Genomic DNA, 26,499 nt, shown 5'->3' with positions numbered 1-26,499 from the left:
ATCAATGCTCTCCATACGTCAAACACAGAAGAAACACCTCCCTGTTTTAATACACTAAATAAACCAAACAAGCACCACATAAGTGCTTTGGATTCTGCAAGATCCATTGCAAGTGTGACACATAACTGAATGTATCATTGCAAGCATACCATAGGTGAAGATCCCTATCCTCCCCAGACTAGGTTTTTCCATTTTAGCATGAATGTTCATGTTCCTGTATATTCTTTTTCACTCTTCTTTAAGGTCCCTCTCATTTTAGCATGATGATAATTACAGCCAAGCCATGGAGTGAAAATAGAAGGCAGTTGGTAAGACGACCCTGGATGTCATCCGGATGCAAGTGAAGCATGAGTATCATCTAATTCATTAAGGGAGCAGGAGGATTAGGGTGGTGCTGAGCATCTATTCTGTTTCATTTGACATTCCATTAATTTACTCTCTCAATGGACAGGAGGGGAGGTGCAACGTAATTATAGCTCAGAATCTGAAACCTCTGGCATGTCTGAAAACTTATTAGTTTGGTGGCAGTTGGCTGGGGGGAGCATGGCAAGACAGATCAGCAAACTTTGTGCTCGCTGTACCCATTACTCAGTAATAAACTGTATGTGGGACTGGTGGAGTTCACCTTGGAGATTAAGGACACTGCCTCTGTGTAGCAAATGACTTCCCAAAAGCCTTGAGAGCGGAAACTTCCAAGGATGCTTCACAAGGTGAGTCTATTTTGTATTGGACAAAACAACTGCTTTAAAACCTGGGCGGAAGATGTATGACCCTAATTTTCTTCTCAGAGTGAACAGCATTGCTGAAAATGCAAACCTCTGTTCCCAGCAAGCCTCTTTTCTCGCACAGCTACCTAAACAGTCTTAGTGATTCATGGATCAAATTTTACTGTAAACAAATGTTTAACTGCAGCAAATCCACAGGCCCTGCAGTTTTGACATGCATTCAGCCTGAGCAGGCAGTGTGCATGTCCTACCTGCATCTCCACTGCTCTGGAACATGCAAGATACCACGTTTTCACAGAAGCTCTTGGAAAAAAGAAATCTGAGAAAATACCTGCCCCTTCACCTCTAGGTATCAAAATAAACAGCCAGATTCTTCAAGAGCACTCAAAATACATCAGCAACTGGCGAATTTGAGAATATAAAAAGTTGTCCCCCATGCCTTACAACACTAAAAACAAACCCTTTAACATCTCCCACTCAAGTTCATTATCTCACCTTGAGGTCACATCAGATTTTATTTCTTCAGTAGAGAAGCAGAAGTGTGAAAAGAGATGCAATAGGAATCCCTGCTAATATGCTTCTCACAGAAAAATGGACATCTTGATACCATATTGATTTAGCCTATTGGACATCACTGGCTATCACAGATGCAGCGTTAGACTTAGAGAAGCTGACTCATTAAAAATGGCAGAAGTCACAGTACCTAGACATTTAGATAAACTTAGGATGTACAAACAGACAGACCTTTTAACTCCATTTCAATTTAATTAGCTTAGGGCTGGCAGCCAGATGGACAGTATTAGAGACAGGCACCCTCAGTTAAATCATACAGCAAACAGAGCACCAGGAACTTGTCATCACTGTCCGTCAGATCTAGAATCTGTACGAGTCAGAGGCCTGCTGCATTCAAATTCTAGACTCTGGCAAGGCAACGAAGAGAAGTGACTGTTACCTTTGGTCCTGCAATACACTTAAGGGCCTGCTGGAACTGAATCAAGACATCTGAAGAGGTAAAACCCACCTGGCAGATGAAACCAGTGGATGAGCACTGCCGAACCCAGAGACTGAATTTCCTCTTTTTCCTCTTACGCAGCTCCCTCTCTGTGCACGTGGCAATGAAAATGGGATCCTCATCAATCAAGGGCTCATGTAGTACCTGCAATTGGCAAGAAGGGCAGGGGAGAAACAGAAGATTGCATGATTGCTGAAAAAAAAATGCGGCTTTAAATTCTTCCAAGGAAATACAATCCTTGCACTATGTTTGTGTGCATCACCTCATACAAAGGAGCAAACCCACTTTTATTCAATGCTATCACCCAAAAAAACCCAAGGCCTGCCAAGCACACTCCATTGTGGATGGCTGCTCTACACATGGTTTGCAAACATTGCAAGGCATGGCGCTCAATTCTCACTATCAGCTACAGTTTAACATCCCTCCAAAATGTGGCCTCTACCTCTCACTATTACCTACAGTTCAACATCCCTCCAAAATGAGGTGGTGGGTGGGGATTGTTAGCAGCATCCTTCTCCAAGCTTCATCATCAGCTTCATCTTGTTTGGCAGAATGTCTTCCACCCAAACATCTCCTGCAATATGTTGTAAGGTACGCTCCTTGTTTACAGCAAAGGAAAACACACAGCAAAGAGGGAGAGAAGTTAAGGGAGAAAAAGTTATTTTCTGCTGCCACTTAGGGGGGTAGTGAGAGACAGAAAACATTTTTTCCTTGTGGCAGCAGCTTCAGGGAAGCCTCTCTTGCCTCAGGAGCTGAAAAATGTGACAAAAGGAGACAGAAAGATAAGGGATCAGATCCAGGAATAGAAAAAGAGAAGGCAGACTGGAGCAAGTAATGAAAATCTGTGAAAGTGAAACAATTCCTGCATTCTGCATCCAGATGATGTAAGTTGTTCCCTGTTCCTTATAGCTGTTTTGTTACACTTCTCTCCATTAATTCAGTAGCAAAGGCATTAGGTTTCACACTATAGAACCCACTTATAGAAAAGCACTACTACCTCCTTGCAGTTTGCAGGTAGCTGTGCATAACACACACATCCCTTACTGCACGGTGTGTGAGCTGTCTAGCAAGTCACTGGTGAGAGTACAAATGCTTGGAAACTCTTGAAAGGTCTCAGGTGAGGCATGCTGACCAAATTCGGACATCTACATCTAAATCAGAGCAAGTGACTGCAGGCTCCCCTCCCAGTACACGAGAGGAAAGCAGTCCCAGCAGGCCATAATTCATACCCTTTTAAAGACATGCATAAAATAAGTCAGATGAGTTATGACCTAAGGGAGCCCATTCTTTTCCAGTGACCATCACCCCAGGAGACCGGCTCAGATACAGGTATCCACAATGCGGAGGCTCTCGCCCTCAGACCGACCCTTTCCGCATCTGCACGTGTGCTACTTTCGTGCACATCTGCACGCAGCCAGTGGTGGAAATGAGAACAAAGCAGCATTAAACCTGTGAGCGATACTCGTAGGAGAGATGTGGTGGGTAAGCAGTTAAGCACCAGTGACGAGCAGCTGCTGGCCTCCTGAACACAAGACATTTATTGCACATCACTCTGTCAGCCCAAAATAGGCACCCGTGCCCTCCCCACACAGTGGCGGCTGCAGACTTTCATTAATACGCACTCCACTTCTTAACAGCTCATAAAACATTCACAGGACCATCTGAAAGCACTCTTGTGAAATGTTCAAATTATACACCGAAATGCAGATGCGAGCAAGGAGAGCTGCACACAAGCTATTTGTTCTTAAAGCTGCAGCTGCCCTGTTTTCCCACTGGAGCCAAATTCTCTTCCTCTCTCAAGGTCCACATGAAACACCGCTCTTCCCTTCCTAAGGCCACCCTGGGCATTTCACACTTCCACCTCGAGGAATTCTGACACTTTTTGCAAATATTAAACATGCCCTCATTTGCTTTTGCCTTTCTGCCTCTTCCATGCAGAGGGGGAGAGTACATCCCTTGGGATGGGGTTGGATACACCATTAAGAATTCCACAGCTTCTGGAAAGGCCCTCTTACCTGCCAGATCCCGCTGACTGGTGTGGTTCAACTGTTACCATCTCCCCTGCTGTAGGATGGAGAGCAGCAGAGAGAACAGGCTGTGTAAGCACCACTTGAGGACATTTTTTACCTTCTGTCATTAGCTCAGCTTCCTCCTCTGCGCCACAGCATCAGCTCTCCTCACAGCAGCTCTACTGCATCCAGCTCACCCTTCACACTCTTTTTGCCTTCTAAGACACAGTAAGGCCTGTCAGCCTTAAATTCAGAAAGCCAATTTGAGTTTTGAAAACCTCTCCCCATCTTCCTCTTTTCCTTGGCCATGCTCAGCCTTGCCTTCCCCTACAATCCAGAGCTTCCCCTCCTTTCCCATCTCCTGAATGTTTAAGTCATTCCCATTTCTCCATAAGAAAACTAATGCTCCACCAAAGTCCCTGCTGAACTGCTAGGAAGAGAGAACAAAAATGGAAACAGAGTAGGGCAAGATTTGCTGTTGCTGTGAAGAGGGAATGTGGACAGGCAGGGAAACTGAAATGAAAACCCTGGAGCTTGCTCTTCTTGCTTCCTCCAGAGAGGGTGGGGAGACAGGTATTGTCACCCCTCCATATGCAACGCTTCAACTTCATATGCAACAGTAAAGGACTTTGCAAGCAGTGCACTGTATGGGCTGTACCTGCTGCTGGAACAGTTGATCCCCATGTCTTTTTCAAAGGGGACAATTTGTTGTTTCTGGCACTGACATAGTTTTCTTCTGACAACAGCCCTGTTTGCCACTGGTCATTCCTGTTAGTTCATTCACCCTCCTCCATTGTCAGTCTCCTTGCTCGTCCTGTAATCTCAAATCCACCTCTTTGCCAAATCCCCATGCAAAGTGGTATTTGCTCCTTCCCCATTCCTGCTGTCGCTGCAGTACGCACTTTTCCAGGAGTGAGCTTACTGTCCCCATGCCATATTGTTTCCTGCTTCTCATCTTCCCAGATAAATACCTACTTTAATAATTGACTCCTACACATATTCCTGGCCGCCTCTTCACCATCTTTGACTCACTCCCCAAGCCCTCCCCTCTTCCTATTGTGACTTCCTTTGATGCATGATACCTTGTGGATTTCTCCACAGAAATCATTCTCATTTTCTTCTCTCAAATCAAGTTTTGTTCAGGTCTAAGAAGCTTCTCATCTACTTGCCTCACTCCCCCACAGCTATCCCATTGTTGGGTTTTTTTCCCTCTTCTTTATAGCCATCCTCATCCCTGCTAGATCCTCTTGCCAAGTTTTCACTCTTTGTTTTCCCCTCCATATGTACATGCACTCCAAGTGCTGGAGTCCCATCTCGGAGTCTTGCCTCTCCAGACATTGCTCCATCTCACAACATCTTTCATTCACTGAACAAAACAGTTAGCCACTGTCAGGAGTGCCGTTCTTGTTTCTCCACTTTCGATCATCTCCAAAGCTCTTTCCACTCCACAGTTCCACCCATCCTGCTCTGACCACAACCCAGGCAGGCTTGTAGGCAAACCCCAGAGCCACTAACTCTTTTGTACTTGGACCTCCTGGACTCCATTGCCTTAGATAATGAACCAATATGTCCTTGAGATAGCTCATCTTCTCTTAGCCCCGTGGCCATCCCCAACACAGGCTGTCTCTTCAGCCTGTCTCCTGGAGAAAATGTCTCAGCTTGCCTGGTCTCTGGCTTTTGGTGGGTACCATCCAATTGCAGAGTCCCCTGGATAACTGCACCTGTATGCACAGATTCAGCCACTGCTTCTGCAATAGTAGCTTGTGCTTCTGCTTCTTTGCTCCAAAGCTCCTCCTGTCTAAACTAAATTCTCTGCTAGTATCTGACATCTCTGCGTGTATATCGAGCTGTCAGTTCTGATTTTATTACGCTGTATTTGAGAGCATCTCCCTCCCCTTAAGGTAACCCCTTATTATCTCCTCTTTTGGTCACTGCAGACATCCCTCTCCTCCTGCTGCAGATCTCCCTGGCCAGTGAATCTGAATGTCAGTCTTTACCTCCAACTCCTTGCAAGGTCTTCTGAGTCAGGCAGTGTCTGCATTTTCCATGCTTTCTGAATAACGGTTCTAAAATGTTACTCATTTTAGCCCAGCCAAGTTTTCATCCAAGCCCACAGCTATCCTGCAACAGTTTCCTTTTGGCCTCAATTTAAGGCAATCCAGCCCTACAGATTGCTGATGGAAAGCTGTTCTCCTAGTCCATCACAGTGGCCATATCACTTATCTTTTACTGCTCTCTGACAGTTCTTCTCCAACATATGACAGATTCTTTCTCTTCACTTTCAAAGTCCTGTTTGCCCTACCCACATTTTACTGATCCGCTTTGCTATCATTCAAAGGTTAACTCCCATCTCTGATGGAGCCATGATTTCATGCTCCTCTGACCATTTCTTCAGTCTTCAAATGACTCCCTCTAAAGAAAAAAGCCCAATCAGTTCTTACAGCACTACATTACCATTAGGTAATTTAATAATAGCCATAAAGGTTCATCATTTTCTCCTGTCAAACTCTGCCTAAAATCTGGCTTCACCAGAGGATCAACTGGCCAAGAGCTTCAGGACATCAGAAATTTACCTTGCTATTCAATATTCTTATTGCTCCTCTGTCTGCCTTTCTCTTGCTCCATGTCTTATACTTGCTTGATGTCCTCTGAATATTTACATTTTTGTGGTACGCTCACAGAAGCCCTAAGACAGAACAGTCCTGGTTTGGGACCAGCACCCTTACTCACAAAGTATCATTTTGAAAACAACATTTAATCATGAGGACAGAAAAGAACTATGAGTTGATCAGACTGGTTTTGCCCCTCTATGTTTTCAGAAACGCTGTCATCTGATGCTGTAAGCTGGTTTGGAAGAACTATGTCGAAACTGCTTAGCTCTACCCTACGATACCAGCAAGAGCGAAACACAAACAAGCCCCCTAGTAACTGGCCAAACTTTAGCACCATGCCCTTGGAGCAAGAGGTTGGAGTTATGTCTCTCTTTCTGCCAGGGAGTTCACTCCTGCCTGAGGTAAGGACTTAAGCCGTCTGTTCCCAGTTTCACTGGGCAGATGCAGAACTGTTTGGTTCCAAGATGCCAAAGAGAAGGTACTTTGGAGGGAGAGGGAAGAGTAGAGTGCGCAGAGTTGTGCTCCTGACCTCTCCCATGCCAGTCAGGGGCAGACAGACAGCAATCCTGTCTAGTCACATCCCGCTGACAAGCACATAAATACTCAGCAGGCACAGAAGGATATTTGAGCAGTGATGTTATTTTCCTGAGCTCCTCGGTTTCTGGAATTCAGTGTATATCCTTGGCAGGTGAGTACCCTTGAATTTGTTGCCGTATACCTCCTGAGCTCAGGCAGGGCATCCTCCCTGTGTTCAGGCTTCCACTTGTAGACAGTAGCACAGCTACAAAGTTAAGCAGAAAAGAGACGACACTGATTCCAGGAACAGACTCAAAACTCCATGTCTTGTTGCTCAGATAGAGGCAGCGGTTATTTATACAGAAGATGTTGGGGAGGGATAGGATGCGGAGAATATTCCTGTCATTCCTATCCAATCTAGGTCAGAACACCTTTTTTTTTTTTACTTAGGAAATTGAAGCTAGCACTGTTGATACACAATTATTATGTTCTGGGCTTTCAATACCTTCATAATCTGGAGAGTAATCATTTCCCCTTGTTTGCTCAGTATATTTAGCAAAATAATTATAATTCACTAGATTGCCTTCTTTGTTTTGGTATATTGGCATAGTTCTCTCTCTCTCTCTTCCTCTGTTTCCTTTCATAGAAACTGTGGTGTCACCTCTGCATGCACATTTTTGGGGGGGGGGTAACACATGAGAAAAAAACCCAACAACTAAATATTTTCTGCTTGAAGAATCTTTTCTGGCTCTCCAAAAAGAAAAGATCAAATCTATAGAAGAAATAACTGTGAAGGCAGATGTTGCACTGCCTGCTGGCTGCAGACTGTCTGCTCTGTCCATGGAGGTGAGTTACAACATGGCATCTTCCTAACCCATGTTCTGTGAATCCACACTGCCAGAGGAAGAAAGTCAGTAACAAAGCTACCTACAAGCCCGAACAGCCTTGCTGCATTCAACAGCAAGGAGCCCAAGTCATTCCTCTGCTTGATGCCACTTACAAGATGTTAGCCTAAAGCTTGAGCACACATCGTGGCTCAGGCACAAGCCACCCGGATACCCCAAGTCTCATGTTTAAGATACAGATGTAACTTTAAGCAACAAATCCATTTTTGAAATTGGGATTCCAGATACCATCGATTACAGAAACCTGGGCCCCTCTTCCCAAAACACTTTAGGAGGGCAGCACATCCAAAGGGCCATCTGAATGGGTCTTTCCCCTTGTCTTTACCCTTTGTTTCTGTGCAACTGGGTTATTATTTTTCATTATTTCTATTATTTCTCACCGGACTTGACTTTCTGGGTTTGATGTTTACTCCAGTCCGCTAATCTGCACTCAAGACAATTTCCGGGGAGAGGTCTTTCCTGCAGTTTTGAGCAGATGGGGTCCACGTCTCTTGAGACAGGTAGTGTGCAGCCCTGCTTGATGGCACCCACCAGGAGGATATTGGGCACAAGGCTCCTTTCAGGAGGAGGCCTGGAACATCCCTCAGTAGGCTATCGGCATTACACGAGAGTATTCGTAACAACAGATTCAAAACCTTTTTCTTTCTCACAGAGTTATTTTTAAAGCTGTATTTTAGTGCTTTTTGTTCCGCTTAATACCACTGAAACATGCTGTATAGAAATCACAGACGTAAACACTGACAAGGGAGCAGAGAAGTGGAGGGGGAAGGAAGAGAATTGGGCTGTTACTCCTTCTCTCCACACTCTTTTTTTTTTTTTTTCTTTTGTAGCATCTCCTTACCAAGCTCAGCACAAGCACACATTTTGCTTGTGGAGTTTCAGATATTTTGCCACTGCAAATAGGACTCTGAGTTTGTCAATTCAGTTCTCAAACCTCACTCGGGAGGGGGGAAGGGAGAAGGGATATACATGCAAATCAAATTTTATCCTTTAATGGATTTGTACTCACAGCATGTCCCACAGCACACCATTATAAGCATTCACATTAGACACAGTGATCACATTTCTGAAGCCTTTATCTTTCGGCCATTGAAATCAGTGCCCATAAGGATTAGATTTCATATCTTAATGAGAGCACGGCCCCAGCAATACTGTGTCTCTCACTGCCTGTTTCATCTTGGTGGAAATGCACCTTGCTGGCATGGTTTAGTGAGAACACTCCTCCCTCCTCCTTTCTCTACCGTAACAGCTTTTTAGACAGCTGTGTTGTCCTGAATTATACAGGCATGATTTTTATTGTCTATAAAATAGAAAAAACCTGTAATCACTCCAAATTTATTTTAAGCACACTGCAATGGATGTGATACATCTATGTCTTCATTAATTTTGTGCAGTGGGCAAAAATGTCATGCTTCAGAGGGGAAACAGGAAGAAAAAAAGAGGAAAAAAAGAGAACACAGCACCCTTTCCAAATGTTTAGGTGAAATCTCTATATTCTGAAAACAGAGAGTTTGAAAAGTTATTTCAAGCAGTAACACATTTCATGCTTATTCCTTCTTCTTTCCAGACTTCTGAACATGACCAGTGGCAACAGCCCCAAAAGGAGATAATTTATACTGGAACAAAGTTTAAATAGCATATGATGATTACAAAGAAAAGATTTCTTTGCACTTTAAAAAAAACTGTTCAACTGTACAGCTGTAGTCAGACAACCACCAACTACATAAGTTTCTCTATTTAGTTCTTTTCACTGTCTGTCCCTACAGAGGGGTGTCCCTACAGAATGGCATTCTGCTGTACCCCTAATTGTATCTGGAAATGAAAATTCATTGGAGTCCTGTTTACTTTTATTCCTGGTAGTCTAGAATTCTTTCTAGTTCACTGGAACGTCGGCTGCAAATCCACACATCACTAAGTTTTTCCACAGGAGCATCACTCATCATTAAAAACCAGGACTAACACAAGGCACAGGCAGTGCTGCTGAGGGCAGCTGACAACCTCAGCAAGCAAAGGCACCTGCCCCCCTGCTTATTTTGCCTTTGCCCAGTTGGGAAGAGGTAGCTGTGCTGCTGGACCGTATAGCAAGCACCTGCTGCTAAGGTCAGGGACGGTCACTCCTAGGAAACTCAGCTCCTGCATCCAACCCTCAGCGATAGCAGGAGCACCTACAGGTTTTCCCTCCAGCCCAGGTGCACCAGCTCTGCCCTTTCCACTCTCCCTCACAGGAGCAGCCTGCAACCTCCCATCCTCAAGATAGCAAAACCTAGTGGTACCAACCTCACTGTGAAGTCTCCAGGCTTGTTTAGACCATTAAAGCAAACAGCCCCAGCTTGGAGAACATCATTCCTATTGAAACATGCCAGGTACCCGCACTGCAGAGCTGTAAGTCAGACATTGCTGAGCACTCGCCTAGGACAGTGCTGCTTTCTCTCATGCTTCACACAGGCAGCGCAGCAGGGCTTCACACTGTGAAGCCCCAGCTCTTTCTTCAGGCAGCTGTGCTCTGCGCTTTCAGTCATAGCAAGACAACCTACAGATGTTCCCTGCCGACAGATTAACTCTTACCTGGGCTTGCGAAGGTCTAAAAGCAGAGTCAAAGCCATTCTGCAGAGAGTCCAGAAAAGGCTGGATTTTGTAGAGGCCATGTGTTGTCTGGCTTGAGCGGAAGGCCACAATGTGGAAGTACTTCAGGATCTTCTCAAACCGTGATTGTGTCATGATAAGTGCAATGCTCTTGTTGCTGTAGAAGCCGCTGCTCCAGATGCTGAGAACAGACTCACAGTGGTGGATGCTGGTTGATATCATGTAGCCTAAGAAGGCCTTCATTTCTGTCAAGGTGACGTCAATCCAGGCATCGTCACTACCAAACCTCTCCTGGTACTTCTTGGCATACATGTTGGTTTGGACCACCATATTCTTTAGTACGTTGTCAGGGACAAAGAGTTGAAAAAAGTCCATGGCACTGGCAGTCAGGGGCATTTTTCGTGTTGGACCTAGGACAAAAGCAAAAAGGAAAGATTAAGCCTGACCATCACAAGGCATGCCCGACACCAGCATTTTAAAGCAGGATTAACTTCCCTAAAGCAGGGAAACAAGGCCAAAGTGATGGCATGTCAGCTAATTCCTTTGAAACTGTACCCACTGTCTGACAGATCTTGTCAGGAAACTTCCTCCCTATATTCTCTGTCTTCCTCTTATATGATACAAGTACAACACACTCTGAATAGTTTCTTCCTCTGCTCTGCACACTCATTAGTTTGTAGCATGCAGGTCTGCAAGGCAGCATGCATTTAATTTTTCCACTTCTACACTATCTGTACCTTTTACCCTCAGCAGCTGTTTTGGCCTTTTTCTGGGTAGTCTTTTATTTGTCCATATGCATGTCAAAGCAGTGCCTTCCTCAAAACAGCCCAGAAGGAAGGTGACCAAGCCCTCTGGAGAAAGAGCGCTGCCCCGTCCCAGCTGACATGATTCATGGGCACTAGAACCTGATCCCAACTTTCCTTTTGCACCTCCAATTCCTGGCCGGTTCATTGTCATTAATCCTGTGACTTTCAACTCTGCTACTGCTCCATACACAGGGCCATGCAGATCACCTCTATGCGCTTTGAGTTCTGTGTCTCTGCCACCCCACTGGAGCCGTATCCTGCACTCTGACAGCCCCAAGAGAGCACGTTACCAGAACAAGTCAAAGACACCACGTGGCTAGCATCGCTGCCCGACACCACAGGGAGTATTTTTAGCATTACAATGCGTATGCTGGTCCTCTTCCTCCCATAATGTAATAAACCTTGCAGTCCCATGCTGTCATTACTCTAGCTTTTCACTGACCTTGCACCTTCTCTGCCAGTTTTAACTATTCCGTAAGAAGAGGTCTGGGGGGCGAAGGGCGGCTCTAAGGGTTGGCAGCACTGTATCAGTGTAACAAGGTTATCCACTCAGACACCAGATTACATTAAACCGAATTAGGAACATCGAGCCTGCAATACCAGGGACACAGACACCAGTCCTTACAGCCCTCTCTCTCTAATCCCTTCCATAAGCTAATTAAGCTTCATTTTAAAAGTAGTGTTTTTCATGCTCCCACCCCGTGGCAGTGCTTTAGTCACCAGGAAAGGGCTATGGAGACAGGGACATTCTCTATTCTCCTATAGAAGCAGTGAAAAGAAATGCACCTGAAAGAGGCAGCATGGACAAACCCAATGGACAGGGCAGTGCTTAAGAGCAGTTCGACAGCCCTGTGTAAAAGATAGTGTCATGATTGTAACCCCAAACTAAGAGTTGGATCCAATAAATACTGCACCTCAGTTTAACAGCCTTCAGCCTTGGGACTGCCTGAAAAACACTCTTCCTGATCAAAAGCAGGAGGCACACAGGTTCTCATTTGAAGTTCTGCCTAACAAGAGCGAGTCTTGCACTACATGTCTGCTTGGATCTCAGCATCAGCTCTCCCAGCTGAATCAGAGCACGAGATTTGCAATTCTACCATCTGGCTCTGCAAAGACCCGCTACCACGTTGGTCAGGTTACACACTCCGGTACCCCTGTATCTCAGCTCACACCCTTAGTTACAGCAACAACTATAGCTTGCAGAAATTTTGCATGAAACAGTACTCTGAGGAACTACACAAATACTGCGGTTGGACTTGCTCTTAAGCCTTAATGTTTGGTGCACTCTGGTCAACTCAAGCTATTAGGAGGACAGCAAAAATAGCACCAAGACATTGAAACAGTGAACCCTCAAATTGCAAAGGTGGCCAAAAAAGCAAATAAAAGTGGATTTTTTTTTTTCCTCCAAGCACAGTGGGGAAAGAAAGATATTTAAAAATGACTTTCCAATTTTAATTTGTGAGACTCAGAAACTGGAAGTGAAACAGTTCAGTTGAAAGTACATTCCTCTGTATAGCAAGATCAGAGTAAAGAACCCCACACAAAGCATGTTCTGGTAAGGACAGAGCAGAAAATTTCAGCTTAAATGATAAAAGGTTTTTGTTACCAAGTGAAAAATATGGTGCTAGAATAGGTATACTTACTTAACCTTAACTGCTATTGCAATAATAAAGCCTCTTAACAAAGAGCTCTCTTCTTTTGATCAGGAGATGTATATTCCGCTAGTACCCGCTAGATTGCTATAGCTGACATAAAATGCTCTACAAATGATTCTGTATGAATGACTTATAGTACATCACTTCTTTCTTCCCCACAACTTAATAAAGTTTTGACATTCTACAGTACATATGGCTTTCTGATATCAACACACTGCACAGAGTGTATTCCTAGTTATACATGAAGTCATGAGTAGCTACTGAATTGAACTCCAGCACCAAGGCAACCTTCCAGGTAGGGCACAGAGGTAATTTTTTTAAATTCTTGCCTTGAGAAGCAGAAGCTGGGCGTGGGGGGGTAATATTTTAAATCTTGCCTACAGCAAACAAGATGCATTCATAAAGCGTTAAGTCTTAAGAAGTGAAATACGTTGGTCTTCAGACAGGTGGATATGGACAATACGTATGTGCTGGACTCCAGCTTTAGGAAGTCAAGAGCAGTCAGAAGCACAAAAAGGTACTTTTGATGTAATTAAATTTTCAGTACCTGCAGAGTTTACCTTGAAAAGTAATTATGGAAAACTGCCAGGTATACTGGACAAGGACAATCCTTTCCTACCCAGCAGTCCTGCTCCAGCTGCACAGAATCTCCTATCCGCTTTCCTTCTTGAAATAAATATGCAAGATTTGTATCCCATTGGCCATGCAGAACCCACACAGATCTAAAAAAGTGAGCTGAATCACTTTCTGACTCAAACATCAACCTAATTGTTGACTAAATATAATTCTGAAAGCCCTTGTATAATCTCATTGTCTTAAAAAACAGCCTTTATTGGCAAAGTGAGTACAATTGATTCATAATTTACTGATATGCAGTAAAACAAGAGTGACATTGAATGTCTGTAGGAAGAGAGCTGAATTTTTAACATGAATTGGGTTTTGCATAGTTAATGACTAGTCTAAAATAAATTATTTAAATATGACTTTCTATCTAAGTACACAAATACACCTCATATATAGAGCTAACTGTGTAAGAAAACAGAATAGTGAATTTGCACTTTTAAAGGATTTTTACATTAACTTAAATGGCACTTACCCAGAAAACACTGGTATGAAAAGAGTTCAGTGTTCCATACATGCGCCGTTTACCTTTCAAAGCTTTACTCAGTCAAATAAAATAGTGGCTTTGCCTAGTCTTCCATCCTCAGAGTCAATATATGACTGTATGTAAAATTCAAATTTTTCTCTCTCCTCTGCCCTAAAGTATTGTGCATGGAGAATATATTTATTTATGGAGGGCTTTTTGCTTTAAAAACCAATCAGGATTTCCAATATAACTTACAGAGTCAGAGCACAAAAGCACTCTTGGAGTTTCCAAATGTCCAGCTAGACCCAGTGGTCTGTGCACACCCGGAGTGGGGACAGATACTGAGTAACCTCCGGCTGGGCAGCACACACCCCAACACTAGCACTTTGGGCTTGCTTTAAGTGACTTTGCAGAATATGGAAAAGAACATAAACCCCCTCTGTTATGATACAACAGACTCTCCTCCTTCCTTCTCACCCTGTCTACCAGCAAAAACTTGCAAGTTGATTGCTGCTGAGTGCACATGCAAGTCATTACTGTTACTACATCCTATTTTGACCAGGTTGGTCCCATTTTCTGTTCTGTGCTCAAGAACAATGCCCCTGCCCCCCGAGCCATAGCTATTTATATCATAAGAATAGACTCAATAAATGAAGAAGCTAAGCAGGGAAAGTCATTTGTGTTTGTGCAGTGGAAATAAGATTGTGGAGCAGAGGCTGGCACCTCGCCCTCAGACTGCACATGTTGCAGAGCCCATTTTGGCTCAACTCAGCTCAGGGCAAACTGAGCAGCCTCACTGGGTCCAATGTTTAGCAAGAGAGCAGGCTGCATGCTCAACTTCTCAGCAAACATACACATTGCAGAAAAAACAGAAAGATTTATGTGAAACTTCTGTGTGACCATCCTTCAGGCAGCCCCTGCGCATCCTCCTACAATCTCTTGTCTTCTCTCTTGGATGGGTCCCCACCAGTCACATTCTTCTCCCTGCTCCAATCCCACCAGTGTTTCTAGCCTTCCTTACTGAGCAGGACTTCAAGAAAAATAAGAACTCCAGGTGAATTACCTGCATTTTCTTTAGTTAACTGGTTTGCAGGACTAATTTGAGCGCACATTGTTAATAGGTTATTTTACCCTTTTACATTTTTCCTGTTCTGATTACCAATCTGTTATTTAGTAGCTCAGAGTTCACAGACTCAGAATAATAAGATGGAAAGTTTTGAAACCTTCTGTAATCTATCAGTACTTACAACATAACATATAAATCTTAAGGAGGTCAAAAGCATTGTCATTTTGGGCAGGATAAATCAGATGTGTAAGAAGAAAAGGAGGTGGAAGAAAATTCTCCTTTTGGTCTGCTGTACAAAACACTTAGTGCTCCCATTCAAGGCATAACTGAAGTTAATGATAAAATATCCCATTATCTTCATAGGCCTAGGTATTAACATATGTATGCCAAGCCAAATTGCACGGTTTGGAAACAAACCTTGCACAGAGCTAATCCAGGGTTGACTTTGAAATTAATTTTAACTTCATTAGCACCTGGGCAGACTTCAATACTCCTCAATCAGACACAGGAATTTAGAAGTCATTTTACTGTCCTCTTTGAGCAAAAATCTAACAATTTATAGTCACACGTGAGGAAAGCACATTTAGGTATATTATATACAGATACATACCAAAGAAAAATCTATCCAGAACCTGTGATTTTCTGGGAATTGGTAAGTATTTTCTCCTCTGACATATGGCACAGCTTTCAATGACCAGGGTTTGAAAAGCCAATTAATTTCTTCTTCTTCTTAAGTCCAAGCAATTAGAGACCGTTTTATATTCCTGAGAAGTTACCTTTCCGAAAGTACACAACATGATTTTTGGGTCTTATTTAGAGAATATAAAAAAATGCTGATGAAAGATTTCTGTCAGAGAATACACATTCGTAAAAAAAAAAATCATTATGTTTTCATTGAAAGTGTCAATTGATGAAATATGACAGACAGCTTGAACAATTTTTCATCCTTCTCAATCAGTAGAGACCAATACAAAAAGCCCCCAAAAAATAGGAACAAAACCAATGTTTTAATATTTCTGAAGTGAGACTTTTCAGAATTTCTGTTTCACACTAATTTCCCCTCATGCAAGCTTTGGAAGCACTGGACCTTATTTGTCTTGCCAGAAAATCAGTTTTCATATCAGCTCTATTCTTAATGGTCTGGAAGAAATGTACCTCAAACCATAAGTCTGTTTGACAGCCTTATGACAAGCCTGCCAAGACAGCTTGAACTAAGTGCATGTAACAATTCTCTTCTGTGTTTTATTCCGGTTTATTTCAGATACTGTTCTCCTGTACAAACTGGGAAGCAAGTATCCAGGTCTTTAATGTAGGATATTATGCTGCATGTATTTTGTTCATCTTCATTAAAAGAAAACAACGAAAGCTTCAGTGACATGTCTACTTTGTCAAGTCAGAGGAGTCATCCTAATTTATATCAGCTGTGGTTCTGACCAATATTTTAGGGCAAGTAGATGTATGCATTTGTTATTTTGGTAGATGAATCTTCCTTTCCTTTAGGACTGCCTAGCACAAGAATTCTATATAAATGATCAAAACATCATTCATACTGTGGAGTCGCTTGGAGCTCAAAGCCAACCTGCAAGGATGCAATAAAATAAAAACAACACCAACCCTCAAAAAGGCACTATATTTAGCTTTCTTAGATGAGAAAGAAGAAACTGCACATAGTCCTTCCAAAGATGCTTCTTGTCTTAGACCATAAGGGCTCTCTCAGCAGCCCATGCTTCTAGGTGAGGTTTTACTAGGTCACCTTCCCCCAGAAACTTACTTTGCACCCTTGCCTGGGCACTCAGTAGCATACATTTATGCTCTACATTTGTTTTCAGTTAAGTTTATTCCAAGCTATCTAGCAAAGTGTGATTTGACTTTTCCAAGCTCTGTAAGTAAGTGTTTGACAATGCCTCCACGCCTGCACATGATAACTGTTAGTCACAAAAATTGTTACAAACAGGTTCCGTGAAAAGGCACTTTCTCTTCCCTCCCCAGCATTAAAACGGATTGTTTTCCTCACAGCAACAGTAACAAAGCAATCCACACATCGCACTGTGACTTCTGTCCATAGAGAGAATTAAGAGCTGGGTCTAAAAATGGTCCAAGGACAAACTAAAAAGAACTGAAAACCAGTGCACAGCCTCTCTGTATTGACTGGCTGAAAGAGTCCCTTGGCCTCCACACCAGACAGCACTGAGTTATGACAAGTTAAATAAAGTATTTATTTAATAAACCAAACAGTAAAATTTAAAATAAATTAAACTAAAATGTAGCGAAGTATTTAGTAAACTAAGGAACTTCCTGCAATTTATCTTGTTTCCCTGCTATGTACTGGATCTGCATTCTCATCTCACTTTCTTCAGCGTTATAGCAAAACCCTTGAGAGTCAAGTCTAGCATGTCAACTTAACATAGATCAGGGACAAGTTATATATTGGTTCCCACCCAATACAAGACGGCCTTCCCACTCAATGTGACAGTGGCCTCCCAAGGCCCCGGGTGATAACCAAGGCGCCCTGCCCTTTCCCCCTGCCCCATGCTGCTGCGTGCTAGCTGGCAGTTCAGCCTGGAAAAGGTGAAGAACTTCAGTGAGGCACCAAGGACAAGACTGGGATGCCAAGGGTAAAGGATTTGGGCTGTCACTCAACAGGTAACCACGCGTGGTAAGACACCGTATGAAAATAGCTAAATTTCTGGGCATCTTCAGAGGACTAAGCAGGCAGGTCTTAACACCCTTCCCATTGACCAAATGTATGCTGTGCCATCAACAGCACTGGTCTGAGAATGAGACTATAAGAGATGTTGTGGCAGTCTTACACGGATGTGCAGCTTGTTGCAGATTTAAGCCACAGTCAAAAAACATTTAATTAAGAGTATTTCTTTGTGTTTACCATCAAGTTTTAAAGCTACAAAGCCTTCAAGCTGCGACAAATGAAGTTGAAAGAATAAAAAGCTCACCACAGTCAATGTTGACACTTTTAATTATATACTTCGTTTTGTGGTAAGATCTTACAACCTACCAATCACCATTATTAACATTCAACAGAACCTCTCAAACACTGGTACAAGGTCTTATGGCTAAAATAATTTTAAAAAGCCAAACACCTTAAAGCAGTAGAGTCAATGCTGAAACAGAACCACATACTGTCAGCTTACATAATCCTTTGGATATTATTCATTTGGCTGTGGGACAGAACACGTTTGTCCCTCATCAGGGGAATTCCTGCTGCAGCAGCTTCCATGGCAATAGTCCACTGCATTTTCTTTTGCCATTGCACTTTTCTATTAACATTTTACTGCACTCAACCATCAGAGCAGATTGGCTGTTCGTGACAGTCCTGACACTGAGCATATCTAGCAGGTTAGAAACAACCATCAACATGCTGACTTCATACATCATCTGTAATACAGCTTTTGGTAGATCTCAGAGCAGTTACACATCTGTCTGTAGGCACAGCTGTGCACATTTATGAAATAATTCTGCAAAGCAGCATGGATAATTTTATGTCAGCACAACTTCCATTACCAGCAGGGTGACCCTCGTAACTAAATCCCAGAAGGCTGCTGTGGGATGGTCCCAAGGAGGGAGCCCCCCTGCACCAGCAACTCTTAGAGATGCAATCCACCTTCACAGCTTTCTCTCCTGGGCTCCTGGTCTGCTCTAATGCACACTGTTCACAAACACCATTACCTGGATGCAACTTGATCCTTTCTAGCAATGTAAAATAAAAATCCACCTGTATAAGCAGTACTTGATGTCAGGCCCCTGCCTCCAAAGGGATGGACTTTGTGTCTGAAGAAGGGAAAATAGCCCAGTATGTTTTCCAGGCAAATCATCAGGACATTTAATTTACCTTTTGTAAATAAAAGTCAATAAGCAAGTGACCCAATGAATGAGATGCTGAAAGGCTTCACGCCAACTCCCATACTCACATGCAAAACACACACATGCCACTGAAAAATTAACCTCTTGTTTTTGAGCAAGTCTCATGAGGAAATGGTTTTCTGCTTTGTTCAAAAATCGATTATTTAAAAAAAAAAAAAAGAAAGAATTTATCAACTGGAAATCCAGACAGTTCAGTAAAGCATTAGAGATGTTTTCATGCAAGAACATTCATTTCAATACGGAACCTCCTAATGATTCATCTCCATCCCACATGAACTAAGGTAGCTACACTACCGGTGTCTGCGATTGCCTCCTGGCAGCTACAGGCTCTTCCTGGAGAAGACAGAAAATAGTTGTTAGGGTAAGCACATCATCCCCAAAGTGTTCGATGCTACTTTCCGTGCACAGAACTAAGCACCTACTGCTGCACCCACTTGGGACACGGTGATGAGTGAGGCACTCCTGCTGCAGCCCAGCTAGAAGAGCTCAAAACCCTGAATCTGCCCATGGAGGTTGGTGCCAGGAGCTCTTTGGGAATGATATTCAGGCTATTTTTCTCAACCTGCTTCCTTTGGGCTGTGCCAGCCTCCCTTGGATTTTACTGCTCTCTGTAGGGAAGTGCGCACATGCATTTCTAGGTGAGCTTCACAAACTGCACAGTAAGACAAAGTTCTCTGCTGTGCTCACCCCAGACTGGGAAACAAGGAACTCTCGTCACTTTAAAGAACATTATAATGAAATAAATCAACACTTCTGTCACAGACACCCTTATTGGAAGGCTGTACTATCTCTATCAGAGAAGATAATAATGCACCTGCATTTACACAGCTGCTTTAAACGTGTAATTATCCCACTTTATATTCTCCATATTCCTCCTCTACACCCTCAAAAACCTTGGGACAAGCAGTTAGAAACCACATTCCTCTCTGGTGCATTAGGCATAAAGGCAGAAGATAGTGTAAATATTTAATTTTCTTCGGACAGCTAAGAAGATGCAAGTGGAGGTCATGTATTTGCAATCCTTGCTAGGGCCAGGGCTCCTTTACACATGCACAGTACCACTTTGTGCACTTTCTTTTTTCTTTTTGCTCTTTCACTCCTGCCCCTCTTGTTAGACTGCCTTTTTCCATCCTTGTTCTGGCTGCCCTTAGAAGTGACCACTGACATAGGCTGCCTGAACATCTGAACTCAAAATAGCCAAGCGGATGGAAAGTTCAATAAATGACTTCTATATACCACGCACATCAACATCCCTAATCCTCTTACCATATGTAGGGTACATGACACACTCCACAGCACTCCAACTGCTTAGACTTCCTAATAACTCTTAAAAACCCACAACTCCTTCGTTTTTAAGAAACCAGAGCATTTCTTCAACCACGAACTGTCAAAAAAAAAAAAAAAAGGCAATTATCTGTGCAAAAAGGTGGATTTACTACTTGTATTGCCTGTGTTAACTCTAGGGTGATGCAGGCGTGTTTACAAACCACTGTAGCCCTGGGGAAGGCTTTCAGCGAGCTGTATCTCCAGAGAGAGCACCAGAAGCACTACTTGCAGCTAAACAGTGAAGTCAGAGGGGGATCTAGAAATAGCAGTCCCTCAGCAACACAGCACCGCTCCTGCAACCTCTGCCCAGCTACTGCCTGCAGCCAGCGTTAACTGCTCAGCACCCGGCAGCCAGCTCCCCCCATGGCCCGCAGCGTGCCATACAGCTGCCAGGGCACAAGCAGGCAGCAACTCGGCCATGGAACTAGGTTTGCAAAGAAGAGCATCACATGTCTTTCTCCACAACCTTTCAGGAGAGATGCTTTGTTACTTTGGAGCCAAAGTCCATCTCCGCAAACACAGTCTTAGTATGCTCTACTCTGAGATCAGGCAGGGAAAAGATTTGAGGTCACCAGACAGGCACTGCTTACTGGTAGCCATCCATCAGACCAGATCACAGGTACACTTGGAGATCATCTTCTCCACTCTTCTTTGGGGGCTGCCATCATATGAACCAATAAAAGCTGAAAGACCCCATAGGATTTAATCACTGTAAGAACATACCTCAGCTTATCAAAGGAGGAAGTAGCTTGTATTTCTCATTTTGCACCTAGCAGCAATAGATTTCATACAGCAGAGGTTTTCAAAGAATTTCACAGTATGCTCACATATTAAAAAAACAACGGTTGTTGGTAATGAAATCTGGGTCATATTAAGTAGTATAGTGGAAGACAAATCCAATAAATCTTTCTGCTATATAAAAAAACAGTCCCAAACATCAGTTCCTTGAATCTACAGGTATAATTATACACCTATATATGCACCTGCAAGATAAATCTAAATTAGGAACATGGGAACAACCACTGCAATGCATGTCCTTCTGTTTGCAAAGTGCCAAGCACTTCACACTAAGGATTCTTGCAGAGGCTTCTGGGCATTATCGCAACAGAAATAATAGCTTCCCATTCTGTAACCACAGATTAGGACATTTATAGCTCGAGACTTCGGTGACTGAGGCTTTACGTCTCCTAGCTGTATTCTTCCTCTTCTAGAAGAAGCATGCAGTCTTCGCACTAGGGTTCAGAACAGATCTTTGGATTACTGTACCAGAGATAAACCCTCCATGATTTGGAAAAATCCGTCTGGAACAAAAGCCTGTGACTGATCAGAGGCCATAGGCAGTGTCAGTGGTATGCTTAAGGTCATGTTTTACTAACGTAGTAATAAGGAAGTTTGTGAGTATGTTTTTTCCCCGGTAAACCCTGGCCCCATGTCCTGTCCTGCATGCTGTTATTTACTTGTAGATTGATTTTCTTAAAGGGGAAGATGTAAGCTGCTGTTTTCATATCAGGCTGGATTATGATTTCATAATATGGTGAAGAAGTGTATTTACTCGGTGACAAGTAACTGGAAAAGTTCTCATTTAAATAAGGGCTGTGAATTTTGACTGCTGCTCAAAGACAAAAGTGGTGCTTCCCTTCCAAACTGCCTGCCCTCCAAGCCAGAGCAAGTATCTCCTTAGTTCAGGAACTGGGAGTCACCCTCCCTGAACATTTTACTCTGTCACTGATACACTCTGCTATCTTAGGCTAATATACCATCTGTGCTTCTGGCTTATCCACATCTCAGGCTGGCACTGGGACCTGTTTTCCTTTGTTCCATTCTGCACATTCGTAGCCTTCCCTGGCTGCTTGCTGTAACCTGACTCTGACCTTCCCCAGGCTCTGCTTCTCTGCTGCTTTCCCCACCCTTCCGCCTGCATTTTTGGGACACTGCCATACCTCAAAGCTTCCCATTTCTTGGCGTTTCACTTAAGTGATGAGATGAGGCTTATGTTGGTATGAATTCTTCAAGTCTACGACTGCTGTTTCTAAGGATACATGTTTTGAGACAAGGATTATCTATCAGACGGGTCAGCGTTGGTTAAGTGTGTGTCCAAATGTATGTTATTTTTAAGTCACAGAATAAAGATCTACACCTATGCCTGGACCGCCTGTGGCTGCTCAGCAAGAAAAATTAGACATCCCAACCCCCTCTGGTTTCTGTTTCACTTCTCTCCCTTGCTCCCAACTCCTGGCCCATGTGAATTAACACAGTACTGACGTCTACAGTCATACTTTTCATACATCATTTTGGGCAAGGAATACCTCATTAGCAGGTAAGCACAGATCAAATGCCATAACTACCGGTGAAGGAGGTCAGCTGCTGGAGACTTTTCTCTTTCATTTTTAAGACAGTGTAATGTTACATGAAAGTGGTGAAAGTTGCATTCCCTGTCTCTTTTCCTACACTCCACAGGTATGAGCATGCCATACCCATACCCTCTTCAATCATTCTCAACATAATGGAAGAAGCATTCAAAAATCTTGAAGCGTGGATTCAAATTGTGGGCTTAAAAACAAAACACCAAAAAGATGATGTACATGTTTCTGCAAGTGAGCAAAGGCAGAAACGTACTTTTCTGTATAGCCCAACCAGCCAGCCCACCAAAATCAATTTGATTTCATAGCAGATCTGAAACCACTCACATAGAGCTGCTGTTGCAAGACCCTTTCTTGCCTTGGCCAGTCCCTGCTGGCAAAGGAAGTGCCTGACATCTGTGTGGAGCTCATCAGTGTTTATCTAGCACCACAACACTTTCTACAAGGAAAACTCAGTCTTCCAGATGCCTCACAGCCTCCTCTAAAATAACAAACAATTGAGGGTTATTTAAGGAAGTCACTGCTCTCACCTGGAAAAACTCTTCTTCCCTTCATTCCTACTGACATCCAAGCATCTCTACCTCTTTGGCGTTGTGTTTTCTAGAAAGCTGAGACCTCCCCCTTCATGCCCTCACCGAGACACTGCCTCAGTCAGTATTCATTTATCAAAAACCCCAGTGTCAACTTGCTCTCCGGGACAGATCAGACTATGCTGCTGCTCCAGCCAGGGTAACAGCACTGCAGCTCTGGCGTCAAGAACGTTCATCTGTTTCTAAACCTTCTTTCATTTCCTGATTTTGTTTTTAAGTGCTCTTTGAATATGGAATCCCCCAGGAAAAGGGGTATCGAAGAACGTCAAGTTTTGATTGCTAAGTCTCTCCCCACTCTCTTGGCTCTGTGTGCAGGAATAGCACGGCAAATACAGAAGAAGAATATGTATATCCATAGGGAGTCTCCTGCTTCCTAAGCCTTCCAGACTTAACTGCTAAAGCTGGTTTTGTATTATAGGCATATTTGCTCCTTTGCATTGCCCTTCCACTTCCTCAGCTGCTTTTTGCTACATTCAGAAAGGTCTCATTTAAGAAACATTTCTCTCCATTCTTTATTTATGTTGACCACCTCAAATTAAAATTAAGAAAAGTAGGAGACCTGCTGCATCTCATTCAACCCCATCAGCTTCTTACATCATCTCTCTGATGTGGCTCCTTTCCTCCTCACTAACTTTGAATGGCCGTGAATAGGTAGCATTTTCACTTCCACATCAAGAACTGATTACATTCCTCCCTTAGGGCCAGATTCAGCTAGGTCCTAAGTGTCATAACCCCCATCAATGTTTTAGTGGGGGAAAAAAAAGCCTTCAGATTATTAGTAAGGCTGGGCCTGGAGTTTTTATAACCTAGTGTCATCAAAACCTCAATCCCACTAGGCAAGCTAGAATGTTATTTATTTGGGGAAGAGGAAGAAGGGAGAGAGAAGACAGAGGAAGAAGGTGGACATACTGCTTTTCATCACAGCTAAATACTAGATCTGGTAGTACACCTGGCAGAGAGAGGCAAGCCACTTTACAGAAATTCTCTCTCTGGGCCTGAACTGAAGCAGTCTGACAGAGCTGGACACAAATGACCACAGTCCTGCTTGCCAAGCACTGTCTGCTTGACCACATATGAGCTTCATATCAAGATCTTTTCATAGCCCCTAGTACAGTGGTCTCCAATGTGGGGTGCGCCCACCCCAGAGAGTGCATAAGACAATCTGTTGGGGTGCTGGAAGAAAGTATTTTTTTGTTCTGTTAATAAAATAAAATTATTAAAGTGTTTATTTCATCTTTATCTCATCCTTTTTAATTTCTATTTTTCTGTATGTTATATGTAGTATACTAGTACAGTAGTGCATGTATATAATTTATAAATAAGAAAATATACATAGATTGGGGGTACCTGCTCAAAAAAACTTCTACCAGTAAGGCTGCACGATGAGAAATGTTTGGAGAACACTGCCCTGGAGTTCTTCAGTAACAGCACTCAGGACTAAAGCAGCCTAGCAGACACAGTTGACCCTCACTTCAGCACAGAGCTGAGTGCATGCTCGTATCCTATAAGCTTCAGCTGATCTACCTGTAGGTTTTATACCAGTATAATCAGTTTGCTTTGAAAAGGAGTCATTTCCCTTTGCCCCCCTAGAAAACTGTTCTTCTTGTAAGAATAGGGGAGTGGTGGTATCAGTCAGAGGTACTTCTACGTTGTTATAACTGTTTTCATGTCACTCTGCTTTTAGCACATTACTGTACTACATCAGTAAAGTAGTACCACATATGGATTTATTTAAGCATGTGCTTATATGCTTCTCTGGATTCAAAGGTTAATGTACTATATTAACATTCCTTGATGCTCACCTTCGAGTTTTTTAATTTGTGTCACTCACAAATCAAAAGGATGTTTAATAGTCTTGTGTTTTTCTGCAGTGGAAATAAGTTTTCAGAGCACACACTCATTGCGCAGTCAGCCATGCAAATCATTAATCCTGTAAGCAAGACTGGGGCTGTAATACGCGCAGTGGTAGGAAAGGAGGGAATATTTTTTTTTTATCATAAAAATCCTCTATAGTCTCTCCTCCAGCCCTGTTGTCCTCCCTTCAAGGCCTTACAACTATCACTCAACAGATTCTGGTGGGTCTTCTCAAACCTCAGCAAGCAAATTGCAACTGATGTGTTCTTCAGGGAACATGGCTTTTTCCTTTTGATCATGGGTCATAATGTTAGTTTCTACCACTTATATTCAGATTCGATACCAAACTTATTACTGTTGTAAGCATATAAAATGTTTGTTAAAAGCTAATTAAACGCTATGTTTAGGGAGCAATCCAGTTGCACAACTTGCCATTGAGTTTTAGGCATGTAAGAATGTCAGGCACTTTAGCTCCTTGTATAGTCAAAGCAAACAGGCTGTACTTTTCAACAAACATCAAAATGGATCTCTTAAGAAATTTTCGAGGCTACAGTTTGGGAGTTAACTGCCAACCCTAATCTCTTTTAGGGTCTCTTAGGCTCCAGTCCAGCAGAGAGCATTCGAGGTGCATACTCAACCTTAAGTTGCAGTGATCAAATTATTCTTAGGCACCACTGCAACACTACACTGAAGTGCCCGTTTTTGAAGTGAGATAATGCATGTTTCTTATAGCCCAGGGTTGCTCCAAACGAGTTAGTGGTAGAAGTACTATAGCGTCAAGTGATGCACTCTGTACAAAACCAGGAATAACTATAAAAGAATGAGTAGTGACAAGTATAGTACAGAGTCCTTAAAGACACAACAAAAGAGGCACTTAAAGACTCTGGTTAGAAGACCTAACTTTTTTACTTGCGTTTAAAAGCTTGCTTACTTTCTCCTCCCCCTTCTAAATTACAGGCAAGGCAACTTACAATGGCTGCATACACCAGCAGTCACAGAAAGCAAAACGTAAAATTTATCTGTGTGTCTCCTTTCTTTAGGAAGCATGCAAGCTCCACCAGTATGCAGAACAGTGAATTTAGCTAGTCTCAAAGACAAAAAGAAAAGCAATAGCCACACCAAAACTGCTTAAACAAACATAACATTTTGTTTTCATTATAGAAATTATCACTTGGTTTTGGCCACATGATCCTGCCCCTAGAACCAATGTCTCGGGGATAAGGGTCTCCCAGGGTACACTGTGCAAATGAGGGAAGAACCAGATACAGGAGACCCTGTCCCCACTCCCACCAATAGAGGTGAGGGAGGAGAAGCGAGAATATTCCTTAAATGCTTGACATGAAGAATTGGGCCCATTAATCAGTGCATTAGCCTCTAAACTTCCACTAGTCTCTTCTGCTAGGCAGCAGGAGCACAGGTTGCATTCACATCTCAGTCCCAATAAAATGCTCACTCAAAACAATATGTAGGGGCAGCTGATAGCCCCAAAGTGCAACCTTCATCCAAGCAGAAGG

At 43.0% G+C, this 26,499-nt stretch overlaps 1 protein-coding gene across 1 annotated transcript in view; it reads right to left on the bottom strand.

The window, feature by feature from the left end:
- Window positions 1-26,499, bottom strand: part of PGBD5 (piggyBac transposable element derived 5) — a 68,776-nt gene that overhangs the window by 27,325 nt on the left and 14,952 nt on the right. The window contains exons 2-3 of the mRNA XM_081998291.1: window positions 10,345-10,772; window positions 1,747-1,881 (exon numbers count right to left, since the gene is read on the bottom strand). Coding sequence (XP_081854417.1) covers window positions 1,747-1,881; window positions 10,345-10,772 — 563 coding nt within the window. The remainder of the gene's footprint in view (window positions 1-1,746; window positions 1,882-10,344; window positions 10,773-26,499) is intronic.

Source organism: Phaethon aethereus, assembly GCF_964289735.1.
Source record: "Phaethon aethereus genome assembly, chromosome: 3".
In the NCBI taxonomy this organism is placed as follows: domain Eukaryota; kingdom Metazoa; phylum Chordata; class Aves; order Phaethontiformes; family Phaethontidae; genus Phaethon; species Phaethon aethereus.
Note: the sequence above shows the minus strand (reverse complement) of the source record. Positions and strands in the feature narration are given on the sequence as shown.